The 26,092-nt window shown below is 34.3% G+C and overlaps 2 protein-coding genes and 1 long non-coding RNA gene across 4 annotated transcripts; 2 read left to right on the forward strand and 1 right to left on the reverse strand.

Annotated features, from left to right (window-relative positions):
* The first annotated feature begins 1,677 nt into the window (after positions 1–1,677).
* LOC128217713 (uncharacterized) lies at positions 1,678–5,198 on the forward strand. Of its 2 annotated transcripts, none has more exons than XM_052925047.1 (2): positions 1,678–1,897; positions 2,512–5,198. In XM_052925047.1, exons 1-2 carry the CDS (start codon positions 1,826–1,828, stop codon positions 3,238–3,240), a joined length of 801 nt encoding a protein of 266 aa, XP_052781007.1. In that variant the 5' UTR covers positions 1,678–1,825; the 3' UTR covers positions 3,241–5,198. The 2 variants fall into 2 exon arrangements, with proteins under 2 accessions (XP_052781007.1, XP_052781006.1); XM_052925046.1 differs by having other exon boundaries at positions 1,681–1,912.
* A 1,827-nt stretch (positions 5,199–7,025) lies between these two features.
* LOC128216978 (uncharacterized) lies at positions 7,026–12,094 on the reverse strand. The gene is made up of 4 exons (XR_008258168.1): positions 12,040–12,094; positions 10,272–10,315; positions 8,417–8,513; positions 7,026–7,438 (listed from the first exon to the last, which is right to left on the reverse strand). It is a non-coding gene; the product is annotated as an uncharacterized LOC128216978 (long non-coding RNA).
* A 1,970-nt stretch (positions 12,095–14,064) lies between these two features.
* Positions 14,065–20,369, forward strand: LOC128218162 (cytochrome P450 2B5-like). The gene is made up of 11 exons (XM_052925733.1): positions 14,065–14,232; positions 14,512–14,680; positions 15,199–15,423; positions 16,075–16,195; positions 16,431–16,535; positions 17,159–17,282; positions 17,407–17,557; positions 17,796–17,932; positions 18,615–18,711; positions 19,131–19,349; positions 19,629–20,369. Exons 2-11 carry the CDS (start codon positions 14,533–14,535, stop codon positions 19,808–19,810), a joined length of 1,509 nt encoding a protein of 502 aa, XP_052781693.1. The 5' UTR covers positions 14,065–14,232; positions 14,512–14,532; the 3' UTR covers positions 19,811–20,369.
* The last annotated feature ends 5,723 nt before the right edge of the window (positions 20,370–26,092 follow it).

A 26,092-nucleotide genomic window follows, 5' to 3' on the forward strand; every position in this document is an offset into this window, starting at 1 on the left:
ATAGACGCAATTGGGCTGGTCGAAGTACGAAGTCGAAGTGGAGTTCTTCGGACTCCACACACTTCAACAAACCCAACAGAGTTCATACCCTGATAATGACATCAATCCCACATTTCATTCCTTAAATATACATTGTTTATTTTAAGGACATGTATATCACGGAGAAGCTCATTTCTGCAAGGATTTCAATATCATATTATTTTTCGAAAGGATGCCAATCAAGCATAACAACATATCGTATAACGGAGAATACTTTGAATGCACGTTACTGTGCCACTTAATCGCTCCAAAGTTTATTAAAAAACTGTATGGACGAATAACTGCACGGACATGTGACAAACTGTCTCTTGTCAATGAATTTGATAAAAGTTGATCTCTTTATGTAATGCCATTTTGTTTACTGATACCTATTAAATTTTGATCGTTTGCTTCAATCTTGAAATATTTATTTATATTGTTTCGCTTTCCATAGGTAATGTAAATTAAGCTTAAAGGTGCAACATCTTTTTTTCCGGTCAGGTATGTACGTACAGTCGGTCAGGAGAAATTATATACTGGAAATTGCTACTAACTTCTCCAAACAGAAAATTAACGCTTGTTTTTAGTATTTGCTTACTAGTAGTATATAGAGGTTTGTAAGAAGAATAAAGATGATATATTCCCTGATACAAGCTTTTTAGCCCGCTCTTATGTCCAAATCAATCAGCTCGAAATGGGCTGGAACAATTTACGAGATGGCTTTACGTTGGTATAAGATTTGGCTCTTCCACGCTTAACTGTCTTTTTTATAAACATTTCTAGGCATATCATGAAAAAGAATGACTTGTTACTGGGTAAGAAATTTCACCTCGTTAACAGCGAGAGTAAAATGTTGGTGCTCACTCTGTTAATTATACTGCTATTTTATGCACAAGTCAATTGTAACCACGCCCCCCCCCCCAGGTCCGGGGGTATACCGGGGAAATGGGCCATGTTTTTACCTTCCAGGTGGCCCCGCAGTGCCGGGTGAATGTGGTGGTTTTGTCTTTGTGCCAAAAATAGCGGGAAAAGTTTCTTACCTATGGTCCCTAGGGTGCGGGGGCATTTGGCCGGGATTTTACCATCTGTTTTACTGTTCGTCGGAGATTTTACCCGGGGTTGGCTGGACCGAAAGTCAAAGACCCCGCTATTCCCCGGACCTGGGGGGAGGGGCGTGGTTACAATTGACTGGTGGATTACATTGAAACAAATATTCCCTTTATATCAATAAGATTCAGGAGAACCTGTAAACATAATGATTTAACGCTTTTTGTATGAATACAAAATTAAAGTGGTTATGTTTATCGTACATTGTTACTCTTGTTATGCCCACCAGTTGTTCTACGCGAACTATCTTACCCAAAGCGAAAACAATTCTTAAAAGAGTAGGCTAAGTGCCGTACATTTTATCATAAAACTTCCTCTTTCATCACCTAATTCATCGAAGCAATGTCTGGTGTGTCGGAATGTTAAGCGTAGGGGTACAATAAAAAGTTATCTTTTCATAAACGAGCTGGCGTTAAGTACATACTAAAAATTATTTGATTCAACTACCTGAAATATGATACGTTTCAATTACGTAATTATTTATATTGATAGACACGTAATTTTTTTTTTATTTGGTGAGTTGTCAAAACATGCTATATATTTAGAAACAAGTCATTACATTTTTAAAAAATGGTTCTAACACCGTATAAACTTATAATATGGAGATACAGCATATCGTATTTTATTGCGCAGTTTAAACTGAAAGTTTAAATTAAAAAAAATCATCTAAATACTGTTATCATTCACGAAAAAAAGAAAAATGGGAAATTGCTCTTCATGTGTACGGACGCAGGACGGTGATCAAGGAAATAAACGAAGCGTTGCCTATAAGGTGCGAAAAACTTCGGTATGGCGATATTTTATCTTCATTTGTTTTCATTATCACACATTCAGGAAGAGTAATACTCGATCAAATAGAAACAAATTCCTGGCAATTTCAAAAAGGGTAATAGTTAAGTAATACTTTTGATATCAATTCCTATAAAATATTTCACTACAAAACTGAATCTAATGACTGATTTTTCAATAAATTCACTCTTCTAGCGAATGATACCAGATCGATAGTGGGTCGCCAGGCATCCCAAGTACACATATTTAAGTAGATCAGCACTTACCCAGGTCTCAGATAGGTAAAATGCATCATGGAAATATGAATATGAGTAGCTATTCCGTGGAAACTTAATGGACAGGCCCATAATCCAAATTTAAAGAAAAGCACACGGATCAGGCACTCGAAGCAAATCGCAGTTTAAAGACATTTGAAACATAGAATTGGCTTACTGAATAAACATTCTCGTAGTCACCTATCTGTCCATGCCGCGTTTGTCTGACTATCTTTTACTTTCGTGCCCTCAAACAAGACTACAGGAGTTCTCGAGTTGTTTCTCTTGTTGTTCTCACTTTACAATGGTTTCTTTAACTCTATAAGAAATTCTTATGTTATAGGGATCAACAAAAGGCCGACAATGCGTTTTTAAATGTGTGCGGTCAACATTTGAAAACGAGCCAAACAATTTCACCCAAGTCATGGAGTTCTTGGTTAAAAGTGAAGAAAAAGGGTTGCGGAGTCCATTCGAAACATTGGAAGGAGTTAAGGATAACCCAGCTTTATTTCGAAGTTTGGCATTAAAGCTTTCTGCCGGTAATTCCTGTTCGGATCAACAAAAGTTCGACAATGAAAAAACAGATGACGAAAAATCAGGCGCACTTGCCTTGTGTCTCAATAAGTCACAAATACAAAACGTTCGATTAGATATGCCTAAACTTTCCGAGGAAGTGCTTTCGAACATTCGCCGGTGGTGGACTGGAGAAATAACAGGCATAAGATGTGGCAGGAATTTGGCTGACAGCGGGTCCGATATTATAGCATGGTGCGCTGGAAATACGGTTGACAATTGGTTTCAATTCCCGGATGGAAGTGGAATAAGTAGTGGTGTGAAATATATCTGCGATAGCCTAAATGATAAGATGTTCCAGATTCCCAAATCGGAAGCCTTAGACAAAGCATATAGTTTTCTTGGCGTTCCGATGACAGCATCAAATGGAGAAATCAACTCGCGATACCGAAAACTTTCCCGGAAGTACCATGCAGATAAAGGCGGAGACTCACAAAAATGGACAGAACTGCAGTGCTCTTTAGCTATTATAAGAAAAGCAAGAGGAGACATGGAGTAATTGTTATTACCCATTCTAACCTCAATAGGTTTCTGGCACATTTCTTGAAATGTTTGCCATGTAATGTGAAAAGGGTTTTTAATTCATAAACAAGAAGTTTCGTTCTGTACGATAAAAGAAGTATCATGGTGTCTTGTCAAAAGACAGGAGTAGCTTGGACAAAAACGCGTTCAAAGCTCAATTGTATTTTGTAAATGCTTAATTACTTGTCTTCAAATCATAAGAAAAAATAAACCTTCACAATTATCATAATAATTCCATCAAGTTCAATCAACTTTACCGCAAATAATAAACATATGGTAACAAAGACAAAAATCTATAAAAAGCATCTGTTGTGTTCCAAACAAAATATGGCTTTCCGCTTTTGACAAAACCAAAATCAATTATTCATAAGTGTCTTTCCGTTTGAACTAAAGGAAATAATAACATTTCATGTTATTGTTACAATGTCTAAAAAGTGATTCTGTTAAAAATATCAGAAAATGAAACATTCTGTTAATTCAGAATATATACCAGTTAAACACAGCTTTGAACAAAAATCTGCGCTTTGAACAAGCTTTAACCATAGTTTGTTTAGGGAAATTTGCTTTAACTGTGTGTGATGTTCATAGTTTCAAACAATAACTGCATCGTATCTTCGGAGAGTTTTTGCATTCGGTACTGTGTATTGTATTCCTTCATATGCAGATAGGGTTGGGGTCCCTAATCATTGAAGTACTTAGGGTTCACCTATTAGTTTGTTATCATTTGTTTTATTATTAAGTTTCCTCAAGTTAATGCATACATTGATAAGATTTACCTTTTAGGTTTTTACTTTATTCTGCATTATTGGGATAAGAGTGCGGTTGTGCACACAAACTGGTTTAAACACCCAGTAAATTGACATTTTTCTGACCGTTCCAAGGCGGTACCTAATAATCCATGATAAACACACCTAGTTATTTTTGTAAAGTATATTTATATGCACTGTGTTGTTTGTGTTATTTTTTGCTGTTGTTCCATGTTTCTTGTTAATGATTTTTTGTTTTGTTTTTGTGTTTTTTGTCGTTGATGTTTACCCTCTGTCATTAAACGGGGTTTATGATTACACTTTTGGCAACTGAACGTGTTTCTGTTGTTGTTCATATAAATATTAACCGGACTTGTTTTAATAAAATAATATGCTATTTCAATGGCAAGGGTTATACTTTCATTGTTACTAATTAGCAATATCATTATGACTGTCTAACAATATGATGCAAGTGCAACATTCCGTATGCTTGGAAATAATTTAACAGATGTTTCACCCGTTTTGTTTTGCTTGATACATTTGAATATTGTTTGTTCCTTTTTTTATGATAGCTGCATTCTTATTATGTTTTTTTCTCATATAAACTCATACTGTCACGTTACCATGAACTGAATTTATTTTAAATCAAAATTTGTTTTGTCATTTCTATTCAATAATTCAATTTGCCATTATCTATTAATTACTCAATGCAGTTTAAGGCAATGCAAAATTCGACACTTTTAAGAAATAAAAGGTAAAAAATAAAATCAAAAGGATTAAACTTTACAGATTAAGCTTAATTTTAAGCTCAACTCAGCGGAAAGCCATATTTTGTTTGGAACAAAACAGATGTTTTTTTTTATAGATTTTTGTCTTTGTTACCATATGTTTATTATTTGTATGTATATAAAAAAAAGCACGGTGGATCCAAAAGTTATAAATAATATGAAATAAATTCAGTTTAGGGACATAACTGAATTTTAGAAATTAATATGGTGACAGAAAGTTATACGTGGACATTAATGCCTTCTTTAGTTTGTTCATATCGGGTCAAAACCTAGGTAATTTGGTCAAGTGTTCAGAATCTGGTTAATGCTCTAGTGGTCAAATTATTGGAACTTGCTGGTTAAGTCTGATACTCGGATGAGCAACGGTGGCCCTAGCGTATTGAAAGACCCGTTATTTGAGAATAAACTATTCAAAACTTGTTTTCGGTTTGTTATAACTATAATGTATTTTTCTGTATAACACATGAGTGATATCACAATATCACCCCACATGTGTAAACCATATCTTTTGAAACTTTTGTTACTTTAGTGGTAACATTCTAGCAAGAGAAACGGTTATTTCTTGTTGAGTTTCTGACTATATATAGTACCATTTTACAACAGAAAACGATTTTCGTTTCCATCCATGGGATTATCACGCGAGGGCAAGTTTGGCATAATTTTAACCGACGAAGTAGAAAACGTACAACATGATGTCATGATCACGATATAAATATTTAAAAACAATACCGTAGTACCGAAAGTTTATTTGGTGAAGTTCAGAAACCAGCAATGCGTCCAGTAGGGCGAGCGTTAGCAAACTGTTTCCTTTTGAATCAGTGTTGCAACGTGGAGCAAATACTGTAAGCGGAGAACAAAAAAGGAAATGTTCGCCACAGACGTGTTTACTTAACACATTGTTGTGAGACAGGAAAACATTCTGTTGAATTTGTTGGACTTCTGCTGTGAAATGTTAATTATTTTAGCAAAATGGCTAGAGTTATTCATGTCCAGATTCTTATGAACCCCTAGGCTTGATCGACCCTAGAATTTTTCACATATTGAAATTAATGTCAAAATTAGCCGATGTAAAAACAGTAACTATTTAAAGAATGGAAAAATTATTGTCTGAATCCAATAGCAATTCCAATAGAATCCAATAGCGAGTATGCTTTTTTGATTTCCAATTATTCGTTATTAAAAAGCTTTTGTTATGTGCACTTTTGTTTTTCAGAGATCAAATCCTATGCAAAGTAAGACCATATCTTGAATACTCCTCTTCAGTCTGTGAGCAATACTTATTATATAACACGGTATTCAAGTCCTTGATATAGTCCAACGCCCGATTCGTCACCGAAAACTACTCGTATGATGACAGAGTAACATCTATGTTCAATGACTTGACCTGGAAACCTCTTCAATATGGGCGGAAAAATAAGGGACTTACCAATTTCCATAAAGCAGTAAACACACTTCAACATGTTACTCCAGCACATGACCATGGTACTAGAAGACATAACACAGACTTAATTGAACTTCATGCTTACTACGAATAATAAAAATAGGTTCCTACCTCAAGCCATACGAGATTCGAATTCCCTTCCTCAAGACCTTGTGCACAGCACTTCTGTAGACGACATCAGCGCCGCTCTGCAGAAAGACAAAGCCGAAGCAGCACAGATATTTGTTTGATTTTTTCATTGAAAATATGCCACTTTGTATGGCTTTATCTACTTTGATGGCGTCACTTGCCTGCGATGCAACTATGCCGTAGGCAGAAACGAACTCGAAGTAGAAGAATTACTCTACAATAAAATTGTAAGGTTATTGGTCTTTTTTCGACATAAATATCTGCTTCCAGAGTAAAACAATTTGAAACAAATAAAGGTTAACGTACCTATGACGAACGTTTAGAGCTCATCTCATGCATAGAGCTAACGTTTTCCAAATTATCAAGTCAGGGGAGATCAATCAATTTTCGTAAGCATAGCAGTTTGCAAGTTGAAGGGCCTTGCAATATGCAATATTATCATATTGTTTTCACTTCATTTCAATGGACATTTCATTGTTTGTAAACACAAGATGAGTGGTTTTTCACCCACCGAACTATTATTAGAAAGGAAGTGTGCTTGCTGAGGAAGACAGCACTATCATATCCTCACAACAGTTGTCGCTACTTTCTTTCCAATGAACATGGAACAGCTCAGGAGGAGCTCAAAAGCATATTACCAGCAGGAGTAGCGTGAGCTCCCAATGGGCCTCTCATAATATGGAACGTTTAAATCACTCCTCCATTATTGTCGACAGAAATCATTCGATCGTTAGCGTAATCTGTAATAATAATCTTCATCCCATGGCTACATACAACAAACATCACATCCGTGTCCCTCGTTGCCTCGTGTTCGATTAGTTTTCTGAACAGTTGTTCTGCGATTGTTTAGACGTACAAGGCGGTATCGGTTTAGAGATACGGTTGGCCATTGTAGAAACCTGCTACGTAAATCATATGTGAGTATCATAACCTTGTAGTCTTTAAAATGTTTCGATCTATAACTGTTTATTGTCATGTTAATATCATCATAACTGCATTTTCATTCCAGCCAATACAGATGGCATCGCACGGGTACTCAGGGACGTCACAGTGGTCGAGAATCTTGTATTCCTGAACTCGATTTTAATACTTCAAATACTTTGGATTAATATCACCACCGTTCCACCAAATCTTTTCCAAACACCATGATAAAACCATTATATCATATATATGCCTTCCTTACTTTCAAAGGGTTGACTTTTGTCGATGTTTGTGCCTTCATTCTGGACAGAACTTATAGTTCTTTCTTCCGAAGTCCCAACACCCTGCAACGAGGCTAAATTTTAAATATATTACTGTCCGTGTAAAGTATAATTGTTTTCAATTGACAGCAGAGAGGTATCCATTTATTAATTACATGGCTTCTAAAAGAATGCCTATCTAATGCAATGAAATATAATGTTGCCTTATTGTCCTGCTTCTTAATCTTTGTCTTTTCTTTATCAATTTCTTGTGAAAAGTCATACGATTATGGCAGCAATATATTACACATTATATACAGAGGTGTTTTGATTTCGTGTTTAGTTCATCTTCTTTGAATGCCGAACATGAACATGCACGGACATAATCGAAGCCTCGGTTAATTGATGATTTAAACTTAGAACGCCTTTTTCATTTCAGATACACCCACGGATAACCCGTCAACTCAACATATACGAAGTAGATGATAACACAAGTTGCAACATATAGTAAATGAATTCCCTACTTTTTTATTTGTATTGATTTTACATGTTGAAATACAACAAGGCACATATAAACAGTTTATACCAGTAGCCTTATACATCACACGCTAAAACAACATAAAAGGACAAATACATACTACCCCAACAATCATCTATAAATAGAGGCTTTTCCTATTTCCTAATTTTACAGACGCCCTAGCCAGACGGCGTGTACATTATTTTGTTTATCAGATTACGTCATGTAATGCCTGGCAACATCAGTTTTAACCACTGCCGTTGGGACCTTTTTGAGATCGGCCACGGATATGCAATAAATTGGTCACGTTTGAGTGATTCGAAAAAGTTGTAATAACATTCTAAGACTTACCAATAGGACTGAAATGAAGTATTTCGTAAACAAAAGCTTGAACGTAGCTTAGCTTCTCCTGGTCTGATAGTTTGAACTGCCTGTCTTCATCCACACTCTGCAAATAAATACATAAACAGTCTTAATCTGTATTGTACACTCACTTGACCAAAGTTCCCTTACAAGCTTGTCATTCATTACAATAATATGAATACACGTCCTTAAAATAACTAATTCGAACTACAAATAAGTCCATGTCAATAAGAACATATATAACAGTTTTAACATATCAACTTCCACATAAGAAAATGTTTGCACAGCATATTTTACCATTAATAAAAATTTCGACGTTTTGGCCTTACATTTTACTGACCGTTTCAAGGCGGTACCTTACAATCCTTGATAAACATACCTAGTGTTTTTATATACAGTATGTACATGCTGTGTTGTTTGTGGAGAATTTTGCTGCTCTTCCATGTTTCTTGTTTGTGATTTTTTGCTTTTGTGATCTATATCTTTGGCTTTTGCTCGGTGCCATTAAACTGGGCTTATGTTTTGCTACTGAGCTTGTTTCTTTAGTTTTTCACATAAGTATTGATCTGAATGTGATAAAACGTACCTGAATACTTAACTAGTCTACAGTTTTTACGAATGCTGTCGAGGTTTGCGTTCATATTTGGATTTTAATTAGTTTAAAACTTATTTAGGTCAACAAACGTTGATGCAATTCGAGTTGTTTCGTCCAATTACATGTATGAAGTTTATTCATTCCTGTTTTGTTTTCAGATACATATCGACAAAGTATCTCAAATTATCGGGGTAAATTTCGCCAGAAGTCCCCTAATTCTTAACTTCGCGTATGCTTTTATGTCTTTGAAGGTATTGACCACTGCCATCAAACGATAATGTTAAGGAATTAGTTTAATAATATGGAGTTGAATTAAATAAAACTGTAAACGCTAACCAAAAATTAGTTTAAAACTAGTTTAAAACAGATTAAAAGTAAATATTTCGTAAAACTGGGGCATTATTTGATAAAAAAGCCATTTTACAAAATGTAAATATACATGTTTACCTTTAAGATTATGGAACCAAGAGGCACATAATAAGAAGTCACAAATGACCTTATTCTACAACTAACATGGTATTATAAAGATTATTATTCTATGCCTTATATATTCGTCCGATCGTAGACTCTCATTTTCAACATGTGATCGAACTATATATTGTCTTATAGGGACGCACGTGCGTACAAAAAATATTGTACCTATAATAAAGACCGAAACGCGTGAACAGGTTCCGAATGAAAATCGGGATCGACAGACGCTCTAAAATTAGAAAGACATAAATTATCTTGTATAACCAGGATCTTTCCTCGTTTGATTATAATCAAAACGTCAAAATGTTGTAAAAATCTTATATCAACGCCTTTTATAAATTAAAAATATTTGGAAACATGAAGGTATGGAATAAACAATAAGTTATTAAACATTGTTCTGTACAATACGGGATATATTTGGACTCGTACACAGCTGGAAAAACTTTACTGTAATGGACTCGCCTAACTTCTCGTTAAATATGGTTTTCCCAGCTGTGTACGAGTCCAAGTACGTATCCGTATTGTACAGAACAATGTTAAATAATATATAAGTATTGTCCACATAACCACCACAGGAAATTCCATCGGAATGTCAAAACTAAGTTAGCCGCAGTCAAATATGTAACACATTCGTTTTAATATTTATCATATTCGATGTTTTATTTTTCAATTTTACAGTGGTCCAGTTTCTAGATCTAGTGTTCTAGATTTCAGTGATTTTAGTAATTTGATTATATTCATATGTTTCCGATAAATCCTTAACTTGTTAGTACTTACCAACTATCGGCTAGGGTTTTGGCCCCGTGGAAGTCTGCGAGAAGCTGAAGCGGAAGTGACGTAGACGATGGTAAGTAGACCGACCAGTACAAGAATAGCGTACAAAGTCCAGTCTGCTGACAACAACAGCTGACCGATGTCCATCATATTGCTAATGAGTGATGAGTGAACGCGTAAATGTTCCAAGCAAAAATATCAAGAAACGTATAAAGCTATTTTGATCCTGCTTACACTTGATGTAGAGATACCAATTAAGATATCCCTTAAACCTTTGTATTAGGTGTTGGCCCCCTGTGGTCCAATATTATCTTGTTATCAGTTAAAATGGTTTCATTTGAAAAAAAAGAGTATATACAAATATCACGAAAACATATTATAAATAGGGTTATTGGTACTGCGTTTTAATCCGTTTTCGACTACAGTGTATTTTTGCAGATTCGAATTCAGGAGGCGCAAGCCGTCTAATCACGCAGTACTAATAACCCTTTAATTATAAACGTAAATCAATTAAAAGACACATGCTTTAATAATAAATGTCATTTTGATGATGCACTATTTTTTAGTTTGACTTTATATCAACATCGGGCAATGAATAGATTTTGATGTGACGTCACCAGAGAGGAATAGGGACTAACATATTTTGCGATATGTTTTGCGAGTAGATTTTTGATATTTATAAAATAAACAAGGACAAAACAAGGTATTGGGCTTTGAATGACTGCAAAAATGGTCATTTAAAGTCCAAAATCAGCTTTAATATAGAAATATAATTCAAACTATAATTCCTTTACCTGTAATTTTGTTTTTGTCAGATAATTTTCATTTTAGTAAGCAACACCTGATAAATGACAAATGATAGTGAAATTAAATGTGGTCACCAGGCATCTAATTTTAACATTATTACCACTGGCTTGATGAAAAAAGCTCAATAGGAGCAACTCGGTCATTTTCCTTCGAAAGAAGACTCGTATGTATTATGAACGGTTTACAATGTCAGAATTCTCTACATTTAACTAAGCTGCAGGTAGATCGCGTAGTGATTTATAAATTTAGCACTATCAACCTATTAAGAACTTTACACTTAGTTTTTTATGATTTATGCAATAAAACACTTCACTGGGAATTAATTTGAACTTAGTAATACTAATTACACGTTAAAACACTATATTTAAATAGCATCATAGATATTACTTTTACGAGTTAATGCAACAGTAAATCCGAGGCTGATCTTATAGCGTGCATTGGCCGAGTTGTTCCGATTGGAAATAGCAAGCCTATTTGTACATCGGATAATTTACACATCGACGGTTAATAAGAATGCAGACATCGACAACGTTCGTAACAATTGTAGTCTAGGGGAAGAAACTATGTATTATAAAGATCTTAAATGATGAAGAAAACAAAGAAATATATACTTTACGGAAAAGGACTGCCCAAGTCATTGCAGTCGCTGTAGTATCCCTACCCGCATTAACTATTTATATTATAGTTATTTTTTTTCTTTATATTCTTGTATAACGTCTTAAAGACAAGAAACGAAGCAAAAGAACATTACATTTATTTTTTGTTTAAAGTACTAGCGGATCCCTAAAATCGTTCCATGTTTAGTTTTATTTCAATATAGCAGAAAGAGAATAATATGAGGAATTAGGTTCGACGTGAAGCGTTTAAGCGTCTCAAAAATAAACTATCAAAAATATACAAACATATTTGAAATTTGCATTTCAATAGCGTCCGCAAAGGTTTAAATATGGATATGTTTACATACATTTTATTTCGCATTCATCCAATATTAACAAATATCCTCAATACGCGATCTCAAGCTTAAAATGGTATTCACATTTTCATCTCTGAAAATGAGTACACAGAACACTTTATATACAGACACACATTCAGTTAAAATATAGAACACTAAACACAACATTTATCTCATCTCCGGCATTAAGCGTAGTGAGGCAGATGAGATAAACTCCACAAACTATAGGAAATATTTAAGACTTGCTTGTATTTTAATGATGCAACCCTTGGCCGACGAAATTTTGTAGAATGATGTAACGCTGAAATTTTCGGTAAAGGATTGCATCATTTAAATACAAGCAAAACTCAAATATTTCACGCGTAAAGAAGCAGAACATAACACAATCTTTTATAGACCAAGAAAATATTTGTGGTAATCTTTATATTGCGTATTTTTTTTATTTCAATGATTATGAGCTTAAACCTATAATGCACGAAATGTCATAGCCGTGGCGGTTACGTGCTGGATATCTAATCATAGATTATAATAGCTGTGAGTTCGAAACAAGAGTTCTGAATTCTTCTGAATTCTAACAAACAAGGGTATCATAACAGAACGTTTATTAACCAAAAGTGTATACACACATGTGTCTTAACAACATTTAATCGCGACAGTTATGTAAACGACAGATTTGGACAAAAGGTATACTTAATAATAATAATTTATTTAAAAATTATTCCAACATTAGGTATCAATGAGCTTTTAAATGCATTACTGGTGTTATAAATTATATACTTTTATATACTTATTTTGGGGCTAATTTACGGTACCAGTGGCTTATCCCTGGCTTCTACCAAACTTAAAGTATCAGTCTTGTTTGGAAATGGGAAAATGCACACACGGTATGTTACTCTGGTTAAAGATACCGTAGTTCTTTAAAGGCACTAGACCACAGATGGTCCAAAAATCGGCATTTACAATATTTCCTAAAAACACGCTTGGAGTTATCAATACAAACTAGTATGAGGTCGATAATACATCATATTACATGTTTAAAAGAATATTTTGACGCTGTTGTAGCTGATATTACCCGTTTAAAAATAGTGCCGTAATGGTTCCCAGTTTGTAGTGTGTATACTTGGCATAGGAAAGTCTTGTGATAAGTACAGATACTTCTACCGGCACTTTTTTATATTTTCCGGGATTAACGTGGTAGACAAACCCAATAAATTTCGAAGTGGAAAAATTAGCAAACACTGCGAAAGGTACATGTGAAGTCAGCGATATGATACAGCAATAAGTTTTAATGCGTTATACACAACGATAATTTTTATGTAAGTTTTTGATAATTTTCTTTTGTTCTTGCACTGGTATTAGCTGGTGTCTGTCTAGTCTTGTTACCGTCCACCAACTTATATCGATGTGATTCGGGATTCCTTATAATGGTACTGTTCGTATTTTAAGTGATAAGGACTATAAACCCTGGTTTGACAGTCGAGTGTTTAACCACAAGACAACGGATCCGCAACTGATAGTGATCAATTAACATGTTTAGCTATATATTCATATTGCAAAATATATGAACAGCTTTGTATTTACATAATCTGTTTGATTTAATACCTATAGCTACTTAAACAGCTACACCAGTATTTTCTGATTTAATCATGTTCAACTCTATTTTGTAAAGATCTTACTGATGTTGAGTCATTTTGAACTCTATTTTGTAAAGATCTTACTGATGTTGAGTCATTTTGAACTCTATTTTGTAAAGATCTTACTGATGTTGAGTCATTTTGAACTCTATTTTGTAAAGATCTTACTGATGTTGAGTCATTTTGTACTCTAATATCCCTTTTACGCCTGTTACGAAATGGCGTGAACTACATTTTAAACTGAATGTTAAATGTTTACTGAAGAGTTCTGGCCCTGTTTAAAGATAGATCGCCTCAATAGCTCCTTCTCATTTTAACCTTTATCGCGCATGTAGGTTTGGTGTACGTTTATTTTGAGTGAAAGAAAGCTGTATGTAAACAGTCCCAGTTTATAACGTATGTTTAACCTTAATACGGACGGTATTCAAACTGTGATATTTAAGGCGTTAAGTATTCTTGCAAGTTTATTATTGAAATTCGATTCGCGATTATTAAGACACTAAAACGCACGCCGGGACCGTGTTTTTCTTATTTTATATTGTGTTGTCATTTTGGAATATTACAAGGACTGGTAAATTTTGTTTCCATATATAACGATTTTTAAAGCATCTTCTCTTTGATTAAACAAAGAATTACGAATTTTGCTTATTACTTTTTAGTTTGAACCTTTTAATGAAAACAAGAACAAAGACAAAGGCAACATAACCTTTTTAGAATAATACTCACTAAAATGTTTCCATTCCTCTTAGCTTTAAATTATAAAGACGTATTATGTAACCGTTGATTGTCAAATTACGTTAGAAAATACATGCAAGACCGAAAAAGTGTTTGTGTTCACTTTTTTATATAGGTGTACTTACAAATCATTAACATGATGTACATCGGTCAGCTGTTGATGTCAGCAGACTGGACAGTGTTAGCACTGCTTGCTTTGGTCAGTATATTGACTGTCGTTTACGTCACTTCCGCATCATCGTCTCGCAAGCTACCCCCAGGACCAAAGCCCTGGCCGATAGTTGGTAAGTCAAGGATCGTTCGGGTATATATGCATATAAACATAGTAATTAAATCCATTAAGACCGGTTTTGAAACAAGAGCTGTCATGGGGACGTGGATAGGCTTCACCCGCTGGTCATTTCCAACCAGCTCGACAAGTATGAGGTCTCTGGGCCTTAGCGTTATTCATAAATTCATCGGACACGACCCTGACCCTTGGGCCACTGACTTCAAAGTTTGATATTGATCGGAAACTGCAGGGACTGACTGACGGAAGGACATACTGACCGATTCCTATCTGAAACCCTTCCGGGGTATGCAAAGATTTCAAAAATTACAAAGATAATAGTGCAATTTAAAAAAATCACACACACCGAATATTTAACTTCTTAAGAATGAAACTGACAGCGACAAAGCTAAGCTGCAATGATATATCTTTATTTTTTAACTCTGGAGTAAGTATTGAACAAACAAAAGAAATAGATCGTTTTTTTTCTTATTGCTGTACACAATAATTTATATTAACATATAATTTCTTCAGGCAACCTACCATATATACGTGGTCAAAGCAAACCCTTATACGAGGTGATGCTTACGTTACGCCAAGAGTATGGTGACGTTGTGAGGTTACAACTCGGTCCAAGCCTTAATTTCGTCTTCATCATGGGAAAAGATAAGATTTACAAGGCGGCCGTGGATATGAACGACAAATTCAAATTCAGACCAACTAATTTCTATGCCACTAACTACATATTTAAAAATAAAGGTAAGCGAACAATGAACTGAAATGATTTATAGTTACATTAACTGTTATAAAGTTAACTGAAAATTTAAGACAATGGTCATTACAGCCGATCTCTTCGCCAACAACATCGTATTTTCCACTTTGAAATGGCAAACTATATAAAGATGATTGTAAAAGTAGTTTTTGATGATGATATTTTCACTGCTTAGTTTTCAGTGAATATATCAGCTGTTGTTATTTCACTGATAAAATCCATACATCATCGAAAAGCATGATAGAAAAACTAAAATGATCAATAAATATGACTTAACAGCTTCAATAATGAGTTAAGTCATTCTTTATTAGTTGAAGGTCATTTTTGTATATTTGTGATATTCACCAAACAAATACATTACAAAAGTCTGAATGGATCAGAATTTTAAATGGACATTTATAATAGGTTCATGGTCATGCCTCTATTTACTTGTATTAAGTTAAAGAAGTCCTGTTATATGGCTAATAAAAGGAGTTAACTGACTTTTCCCTTTTGTTGAACGACATTGATTCTTTGTGTCAGGCATCTCTGCGTTATTGATTTTAATGTACTATCAGTATTGGCTAAGGGAAACAATTCGCGCCTTGTTCTTATAAACCTGTCTTAAGAACGCACTCTACACCAATACTCAATCACAGGTATATTTTTGTCAAACGGCGCCGAACACACTGCTCTCCGGAAGTTGATTCTTGTGACGCTGAGAGATTTTGGGGTTGGCCGGAAGTCACTGGAGGAACGTATACAGGAAGAGGCTAGGATGTGAGTATTTATAGCATCATCATCATCATCATCATCATCATCATCATCATCATCATCATCATCATCATCATCTTTCTTTTTATCTAAGAATCGCCTTTCCGGTGTATTTGACTAATGCTGATATGAATTGTGGCGTGGTGCCGTTTATCTGTCTCAGTGGTGTTATTTATATTCTAGTTCTTATTAGGACATAGTTTTCAGAATACTGCTGATGTAGATGCAATATGTAATACAGGTTGTGTGATCTTATCGAGAGCAAGAAGGGTCAGCCAACGTATTACCTGGACAACTTTAAGATGGGTGTGTCCAATATCATCGCTGGTATTGTGTACGGAAACAGGTAGCTGTAGTCCTTCTTAATGTCTGCAACGCATGATGCAGCATGTTAAATGGATACTGTTGTGTATTATATGACGACTTCTTACATATCATATAAATATAGCATAGTAAATAGGCGTTGTTTTGTTAAGACAAGCGGAAATTTGAAAACTGGTTGCTCGAGTAAGTGGTCGGATCCTATTATGTAAATGGTTTTGTATGTGACCAACTCTGTCGATAACTCATCAGTCTCAAATACTCCAAAGCTCGAGATCCGTTGTCGCTTGCCTTATAACATAGCTTCATTGCCGTTGTTGTCTACTGTTTGCATTGATTGCGTGTCTTATAAACAGGCCACAGTTTCTCGATATATTTTTATTTTTCAAGCAACGTTTGAATGCAATACCCTACTACGAAACGGTACCCATTTGCCTCGTACGTTACAATGACTGAAAGTTATTTCCGCAGATATAATATCATTTACACATACAATGCTATTTGTTTCAAAATAACTATTTAACTACAAATGTATTTAGAGAATGGCTTGCAATTTCTTTGACGTATGGCGTTTTGTTTTATGATAATTGTGGTTGATTTCAAACCATTCTTATATGTCGTTGTTAAAATCTAAAACTCTCTTTATAGGTTTGAATATGGGGACCCTACGTTTCTAAGGTTAATAGGCGATATCGACACATTTTTCAAAACCCTGAGCATATTTCTTCCTGAGAACTACTTCCCGTTTCTACGTTTCCTACCTAGATCAAAGGTAGCTACAGTGATTTAAACATTTACATTAAAGGGTCAACTTCAATAATATAAGTATTTATAATGAAATTTTACAGTATATATGTTTACTCCACTCTTTTGCATATATTTTATTACTTTTTCAGTTAATGGCGGTGTTAAACGTATTTAAAGATCTAGAAGCATACGCGAAGTCCAGAATTGACGAACATCGGCCGACTTTTGACCCAGATAATTTGAGAGACTTTGTCGACATTTACCTGAAAGCAGAACAAGAAGGGGACAAAACTCTCACTGGTATTGGATAATTATCTGAAATCGCACCAACATTTGATTAGTTTAATACTTTCAGTAGGAAATAGATTCAAAAGTTCGCATTCTAAAGGATATAAATTTCGTTAATAGTTCATGATATCATTTTTATAAAGTATTCATTCGAAACAATTTAAAACCAATTAGAGCGAAATAAAATTTGTATTATCAGGATGTTGGTTAAAGAAAAAACAATAGATATATACGATTGTATCAAATTCAGCGGAACACATGTACCGTGTAATCGTGGATCTATTTAATGCGGGCACAGACACAACAGCAACTGCAATGACCTGGGCAGTCCTTTTCCTCATGAATAATCCGAAAATACAGCAGAGGTGTCGTAAAGAAATACTTCAGGTTAGTTTGATCAACATCAGGCTCAGTCATTTGAACTCACAAAGCTTCAAACGCAAAGGGCAAATAACATGTTCACTATTTCATGAAAATAAATTGTAATTGTTTGCTCTCTTTCTCGCTGGTTTAAACAAATATTAATAAACCAGTATAAACTATGCAACATTAAATAGTTTAAAATAATTATAAATCAGATTAATTCTGCGAGAATCACTGGCATAAACGAACCCAATACATATGTAATATGATTGAAAGAAGAGTGAAAACCCAAGTAGCCAAAGATTTAACGATAACCTTTTTTACATACACACAGACACTAAAAGCGAAACACATAACGTACAAACAACACACAAACAAAACGAATAAATACACAACAGATATACCAAATGGATATATATATATATATATATATATATATAAATGTATTGGCAAACCAGCCCGAATCAAACATCTCAAATTGACTCCGCTAAAGGACAATCGTCCTTGTGTAGATAAAAGTTGATCAATATCATGTGAGCTTCTAAGCTCATTTGTACTTAAACATCAGAAATAGTATACATATGTGTTCTGTTCGCACTTCTTGAAAATATTAACAAATGCAAAACATTCTTTGTTGTAATTCCAATTGGAATTATGCATATACATAATACTATGTATGTATTAACACAGTAATCGGTTTTGACAGGAAGTGGGTGAAGACAGGCAGGTCCAACTCTCAGATAAGGAGAAACTGCCCTACCTTCAAGCATTCATTAATGAAGTGCTTCGATTCAGTGCTATTGGTAAGTTTTAGAGCGTTATTATGAGAATAAATGTTCCCCGGAAAGAAATTATAACTGAGTACTTTGAGAAATAGCTAAAAATAATAAAAGATGGTGAAAAGGGGCGTTGAAATGTTTGCTTTATAACATTCTCAAATGAACCGAGACTATTCACATTTTACAGTTTATGGTTCCGGAAAATCTCACTTCTAATCGCAATCTGTCACAATGACTGGGTTGATGTGCTGTTAGGCGACTTAATATCCACCCACTTCGTCGTTCACAATAATCCTAGCTTCTCAGACTCCCCTGAGCTTATAATGGTTATAATGATTATGATGCTGTTTTGCCAAACGATTTGCCTTTTCACTCCATTATTCTTAATTCATTGCTGTTCAAATTATATTTCCTTTTTTAAAAAAAAAAACAATAACAAATAGCCCCTCAGAGCGCACCACACTTCACAATGGAAGATGTCGAGTTTGAAGGTTACATTATACCAAAAAGCTCTTTAGTGTTTTTTGGCCTGATTACCCTCCTCACGGACAAGTCCACCTGGCACGACCCGGAAGTGTTTAGACCAGAACGTTTCCTTGACGACAAAGGTCAATTGAGGAACGAAAAAAACCAGAAGGAACACTTGACACCATTTAGTCTAGGTAAAGTTTAATTTAATCACATCTTAATCAGATCGATGATATGAAATTTTAACAATACGTATTTTAGTATTTAAGCGGTTATCACTACATTCATTTTCAACCTTAGTTAATCTAAAAACATCTTTATCAGATCGAAGATATGAAATTCTAACAATACGTATTATAGTATTTTTTCGGTTATCACAACATTTATTTTCAACCTTAGAGCCAAACACACTTTCAACAATGTTAAACATAACATTGAACTATACCTAATCGATGTCAAATTCTCTATTTCAGGTGGTCGTGCATGTCTTGGCAAGCATCTGGCACGTATGGAATTAATACTATTCCTCGGAACGCTCATCCAGAGGTTTGAATTTTCAACGCCTCCAGGTTGTACTGCCCCATCCGAGGATCGCGTGCAGTCAGGTATAACGTGTCAGCCACGCCCATTTGAAGTGTGTGCAACACCGGTTTAGCACCGACATCGATCTGGCCAAAATGTAGCTAAAGAATGTTGCTTTTCTAAAAAAGGTGTTTATGTAAACATGGCCCTTATAAATTAAATACCCATGTCGAATTCGAATGTTTGCGTTAATTCCATGAACAAATTCTTTGAACTTAAGAATAATTCATTCAAGCATTGTTAGAACAAAGCGGTTCTAATCTGTTTTTTTAAACAAACCAAAACTGAATGCAGCATCTTCTAGTTTCAGCATGTTGGCTTTTTAAATAAAATGATCATTATGCTATTTCTGATGCATTTGAAATGAATGTAAGGTATATTATCTATCAATACTAACTTACTGTTTTAAAGGAATTGCCGACCAACCCGTCGTACAATGGTTTACAAATATATGCTGAATACAATTATATGGATTATATTGTAATCGTTTTGTTAATGGCTTTAAAAGGGAGAAAAAATAGGTAAACGTTATTAAGAGAGACTCTTTCTTATAATATTAGTATTAGTGATAGTTTGTCTTATGCAGTGCTTTAAACCATCGTTTGTTATTTTTAAATAAAATAATCTGAATGGAAGAATATGACTTGTTGCTTGTAAACGAACCATGATTCGTTTAAGGAAGTTGCAATATCACTCCATTCACTCAGCCTCGTAGTTACGGAGCTGACTAAGAACAAAACAAGAGCTGTCATAGTAAGTGACGAATGCTCCCGAGGTTCTTTCAAGTTTTTGATTATGTAATTACTAATATGCATACATTCAGTATACGCATATGCCGCACCCCTCATGATGGTTGACGTCAAGCGTGGATGAGTGATGCAGTGAGAGGTAGGGACGTGGATTATGTAGCCGACACTTCATATTTCTGTTCCGAAAACATGTGCAATGCAATTTTAAACTATCTCCAAAAATATAAATTTAAAGCCCGTAAGTGGATTCTATATATATAAATACAGCAATTCGCAATTATTAAACTCTGAATATGACCTTGAGCTTTTATGTAGTGACGTAGGTCTTGCATGCGCAACGTTTTCTTGATGTACCGAACAAATGTGCAACATAATCGATTTGCAGCCCGGACACAACCAACTTACTATAATGCATATGCATATATGCAGCATTCAGCATATTTACAAAGTAATTATAAATTTCATCCCTGTCTGCCAAAGTTACAACCCGGACACGACCAGCTATACGCTATGTGGAATATACAGCATCCGAGTATAATTAAACTCCCAAGTGTGATCTTGCACTTTCAGGTCGGTTCGTGGGTCTTGTAAACGACCTATCGCCCTAACGTGGCGAACACATTTGCCAGTTTAATTTAAAAATCCAACCGTGCAGGACAACGTTACTGCCCGGACTTGACCAAATGCATTGTTAATGCATATACGCAGCATTTCATAATGAAAATCCTTTAAGTGCGAATTTAATCACTGATGTAGGGACATGGGTCTTTATGTAATGAACACCCCTATCAAATAATCCCTTTCTGTTTGAAAAAATAACAACCCTTACTAGCACTATTCTAGATCCCAATTCAAGATCAGTTCTTGCTCAATTTAAAATTGGATTTTTGAAACTGGAAAACGTTAAATGGTCGGTTTTTGAGCATCAAGTTCTAAAATATTTCGAGTACAATAAGTTCTAGTTCTAGCAATTGATGATCTGTAACCGGCCTTTAAACGTCCATACACTGTTCCAGAATCCAATCCTTGAGGTAAAAGAAATGTTTACTACATAGTTATGATTGGTTGGCCAAAACCTCAGAGTTTACTACAGTATACGTGAAAAATTAAATTTAAAACAATTTCTAAGTATTATCTTTTTTAAAAAGATGTTGCAATATAAGATGAAGGTTTATATTTTTTTGTTAACAAATTTAATGTTTTAAAATATTACCAAATTTACAGTGGCGAATTGACGGCTACTGGACAGAATATATGACACGGCAAGAGTTTTACACTACACTGCAAACTTTTTCATTGTTTTGAACATGTGATTCCATGTTAATTAACCTATTGTAAGATGTGGTTTAAATAGCTTCAAAGAAACAGACCAAATATGGCATGAGTGCAACAAGAAATGTCATTCTTGCATAACTGACATGCGTTTCCCTGTTCTTTTTCACCGGGGCTGGAATTTTCTGTCCTACCCACCCTGGGTAAAACGACTCAGATGAATATACGCGCCATTTTAGAATACTGTTTTAATTGAAACTGATAATAATGATTTACAAGAGCAGAGTCAGAGCATTTGTACATCAAAAATATTTCTTAATACAAAACTAGAAAATGAAACCTCAAAACGGCGACGTCAATCAGGAATTATTTGACGTTATTTGACGTTCACTTTGAAATAACGCGCGTTATGACGTTGGCCTCAACAAATAATTTTGCACGCGCAATTTGGTGGAATTTCTTAAATAACACTTATATCGTCGAAATTTCACTTAAATATAAGTTTTAAGCATGCAAAAAAGAATCGTACACATGCAAACTGGTTAAGGACAATGGTTTTCATTATTATGTTGATCAAAATGATAGCTTTTTGTCTCCCCTTTAGTTGGGCTTGATTTGAATTTGTACATTTCTTATTTCAAAAGCATTTAAATAGAAGCAGAGTTTTTTCCTGAGATACTAGCAATATAAGATTTTAACAAATGAACAGTTTTGAACACACTTGTAAGTTTCATTATCAACGAAATATTATGTAGCTATTCTTTTGAAGACGTGGACTAGTAAAACGAGTATGTTTAATTTAACAGGAAGCTATGCTTTTTTACAGAAATTATAGACACCGAAGTACCGAGTGTTATTCAGGTGGGACTGCTATTTATGATCGATCTAATGTCAAAAATGGCTTAACTTTGTATGATACGACAATATGGTTAAATTAGATGAAAACTTGTTTTAGGCTAGATCTTGATATATTCCTTGCAAGTATATACTTCTGGAGTAACAACTCGCCAATTACAAGCTTGATAGATATTGAACTATTTGATTGTCACCAAACTGATATAAGTCATTTCTAGTTGCTTGACATTCTACGCGTCACAGGGGACTGTATTTCGAGAACTTCTTGTTAGACTGATTTTATTCATTGTGATAGATATGTCCAAGATATTGATGCGGATAATTACAAGCTAGATAATCCTTTGTCAGGATGTTCATTGGACAAGGGAAGTAACTTCAATGGTAAAAATATATTAAAAGTGTGCAAGGCTACCTCCCTTAGAATTTAAAATATTCGTTTAGGATAGGGAACGTGTTTTAACCATCTCTGTGCCAAGGGCTTATTTTGGGCCTATTTTTGTATACTGCCCAGATTTTGCCCTCCAAACTTATCATTTAGATAAAGGTTACCCAGGGTCAGTGTTTATTAACACCTCTGTGATAATGATCAAAAGTAAAGCAATGAGTTATAAACACTGACTGACCAGCTGGTATTAAATTTCTAACACATGTTTCTGAGAACCGATCTGTACATCGTTTTTTCACTTGTTTTTGTCGTTCAAAACATTTCCGAACCGATTTAGTATACTTGAAATATTTAAGTGGATAATTAATTTTATTGCATTTCTTAATAATAAGACAATACAAAATTACAAACAACATTGAACAGTCCAAGGTACATGATCATTTGAAGGCCAGAGTATGAAAAATAAACCATTTTTTCAATATTATTTTCTTCTTTTTAAGTTTATTAGTCTATTTGTACTTTCTTTGAGACTCATATGCAATAAATATGGATTGCTAAAATTGCAAATACATTAAATTATCATGAAAAGCTATCATGCTCTTATTTCAGCTGATGCTTTGGAAGTTAACACATTCTTGATTCTTATTATATTAAGAATGAAATAAATCGTGAAAATATTCAGTTTAAATCATTTCTGACAGGATAACCTTTTTTATTTTTCTTAAATTACTGCAACATTATATCGCTAAGTGAATAAGAGTTGTAATAAATATTGATATTGATATCTTACGTGAATAAAATTAGCTTCAACATTATGTCTAATTTTCTTTAAACTACAAACTAATGGCATTTTTATTAAAAAAGGCAATGCTATCAATTACCATATAAACGCGTCCAAAAAATACCACAGTGCATATTTGAATACTTGGCATAAAAACGCAACATATCGTAATGATTAGATGATATTACTGTTTCATAATGTACTTCATACGGACATACAATACTTCGCATTTCAAAATGTAGGTCAAATTATTTGAATTTGAAAATGTAAATATGATCAATATCGACAGCGTTGTTTTGATAAACAAAAAATAAAAATTGTTTTGTTTGAAGTCATAAAATAAATAAAATTGCAAAACAGCTAATTAATATATTTCATCCCTTTTCCCATATTAAAAGTCAAGTCAACCATACAATGTCCCTACTTAAGCACGTCTAGTGCAAAACAAGCTACATATGAAATGTTTTTATGAGTCTCATGTAAGTCCATTCAGTTGGAGGTATCACCCTTTAAGTCCATTTTGTGTTTTTACAACCTAATGTGTTAATATTCTAATACCAAACAACCCAAAATTAATATATGATAAATTTAATCAATTAGTTAATCAACTACTCTTGCGCTTTTATGGCACGTGCTTCTACGTCAGCACTCTCTATACATCATTTCACGTGTAAGGGAATACTTTCCAACATGGCTGCTCCCTGGTGTCGTAATAATTTTTTTTTGTGCGCCCGCACCTACATTTTAATCGCCAACCCGATTTATTCATGTAATATTTTTTTAAAAGGCTGAAAAATAATAATTTATACTATTTCTATGCTAGTTTAGGTGTTTTTGTAAAGGGAAGTTACCGATGCATGGTGTTTTATACTGCATATCGATCGGTTTAGCATGGATCAATCAAAATGGCGGCTTCCGGTATTAACAATGTAGCTGGAATATTGGAAATTAAATCTTATTTTTGACAATAAATATGTTTTAAGCATGCTTGAAGACATTGTTCATCGTCTCATGCACTAAAGGGTCATTAATTAAAGCTATATTATGCAATAAAGCATGTGTATCTGAGACTGGTAGCTATTATATTGCGTTATTAGTGACTCATTTTGGATGGAAATCGGAATGATCATCTTAGTATTATTTATTCTAATCATAATACAAGTGACCAAAATTATACCTTGTTACGAAGATGCTGAAGATGACTTCTCAACTGAAGAGGAACATGAGTCATTGTTTGGTCCAAATTGATGTATCAAGCTCATTTTTGAATAAATTCTGACAAAACAACAGTTTTGAACAAATATCTTTTCACAAATAGCGATATAAACTATGATCTGTAGAGACCAAAACATAGGTAAGCCTAAGTTTATCGCCTTAAATTGTGTTTTCATTTGCAGCATAATCCAGTGCCTAGTGAATGTCTTCCCACTGAAAATAGCGGAGAATGGGCCTTACCTCGGGGTATCCCGGGGTGTTGGGGGCATTTGGCAGGGATTTTATCAGCAGTTTGTTTCTGCAGGTCGGGTATTTTACCCAGGATTGGATGGACCGCAAGTCAAAGGCCCCGCTTTTCCGGACTTGGGGGGGGGGGGGGCATACTCAATTGGCTGGTGCATAAAAATATCTTAATGACCATAAAAGTCATACCCTTATTCTTTTTGTTTTGATAAGCATATGCCATTGCATTTCCATTGATAATAAAAACAAAACTTAGTCTAGAAATTAAATGTATATGGAGTCTGATGTTTGATTACGCCTGTGTGAAAAATCATTTTTTACAAATCCAAAATCAATCCTAAGTATGTGTAAATACGGTTGCAAATGATGTTAAAGTGATTCAGGTAGATTTATATAAGTTGTTTTAAACTTTTTATTAAAGGCAGTGTTATTTTTGATTGCGAATGATCGTCATATTGAAATACGTTTTAATTATATTAGAAATTTGATTTATCCATATAATGTTTGTACTAAACACGGATGAATAAATACTATGTATACCGACATTTTCCCAATGTCCAGTAGAGGTTCAGTTCAAGATTGCATTTAAATCGGTTGAAGGGAAATTATATTAAACAATCCTTCCTATTTATATTGATTATAAGGGGAAAAAATCGCTCTTCGCTCGCTTCGAGTTTAATGAATATTGACAAAATTGTAATTTTTTTTTCGCGCACTCGCTCCATTTTTTTGGCAAAAATCCGAGGAACGAAACATTAATTTGGTGTGGACTTACGTTTTACATTATATACTAATATATACTTTGTTTACTGTTAATTTAGGTACCAGTGGCTTATCCCTGGCGTCGACCATACT

Source organism: Mya arenaria, chromosome 14 (assembly GCF_026914265.1).
Source record: "Mya arenaria isolate MELC-2E11 chromosome 14, ASM2691426v1".
In the NCBI taxonomy this organism is placed as follows: Eukaryota; Metazoa; Mollusca; class Bivalvia; order Myida; family Myidae; genus Mya; species Mya arenaria.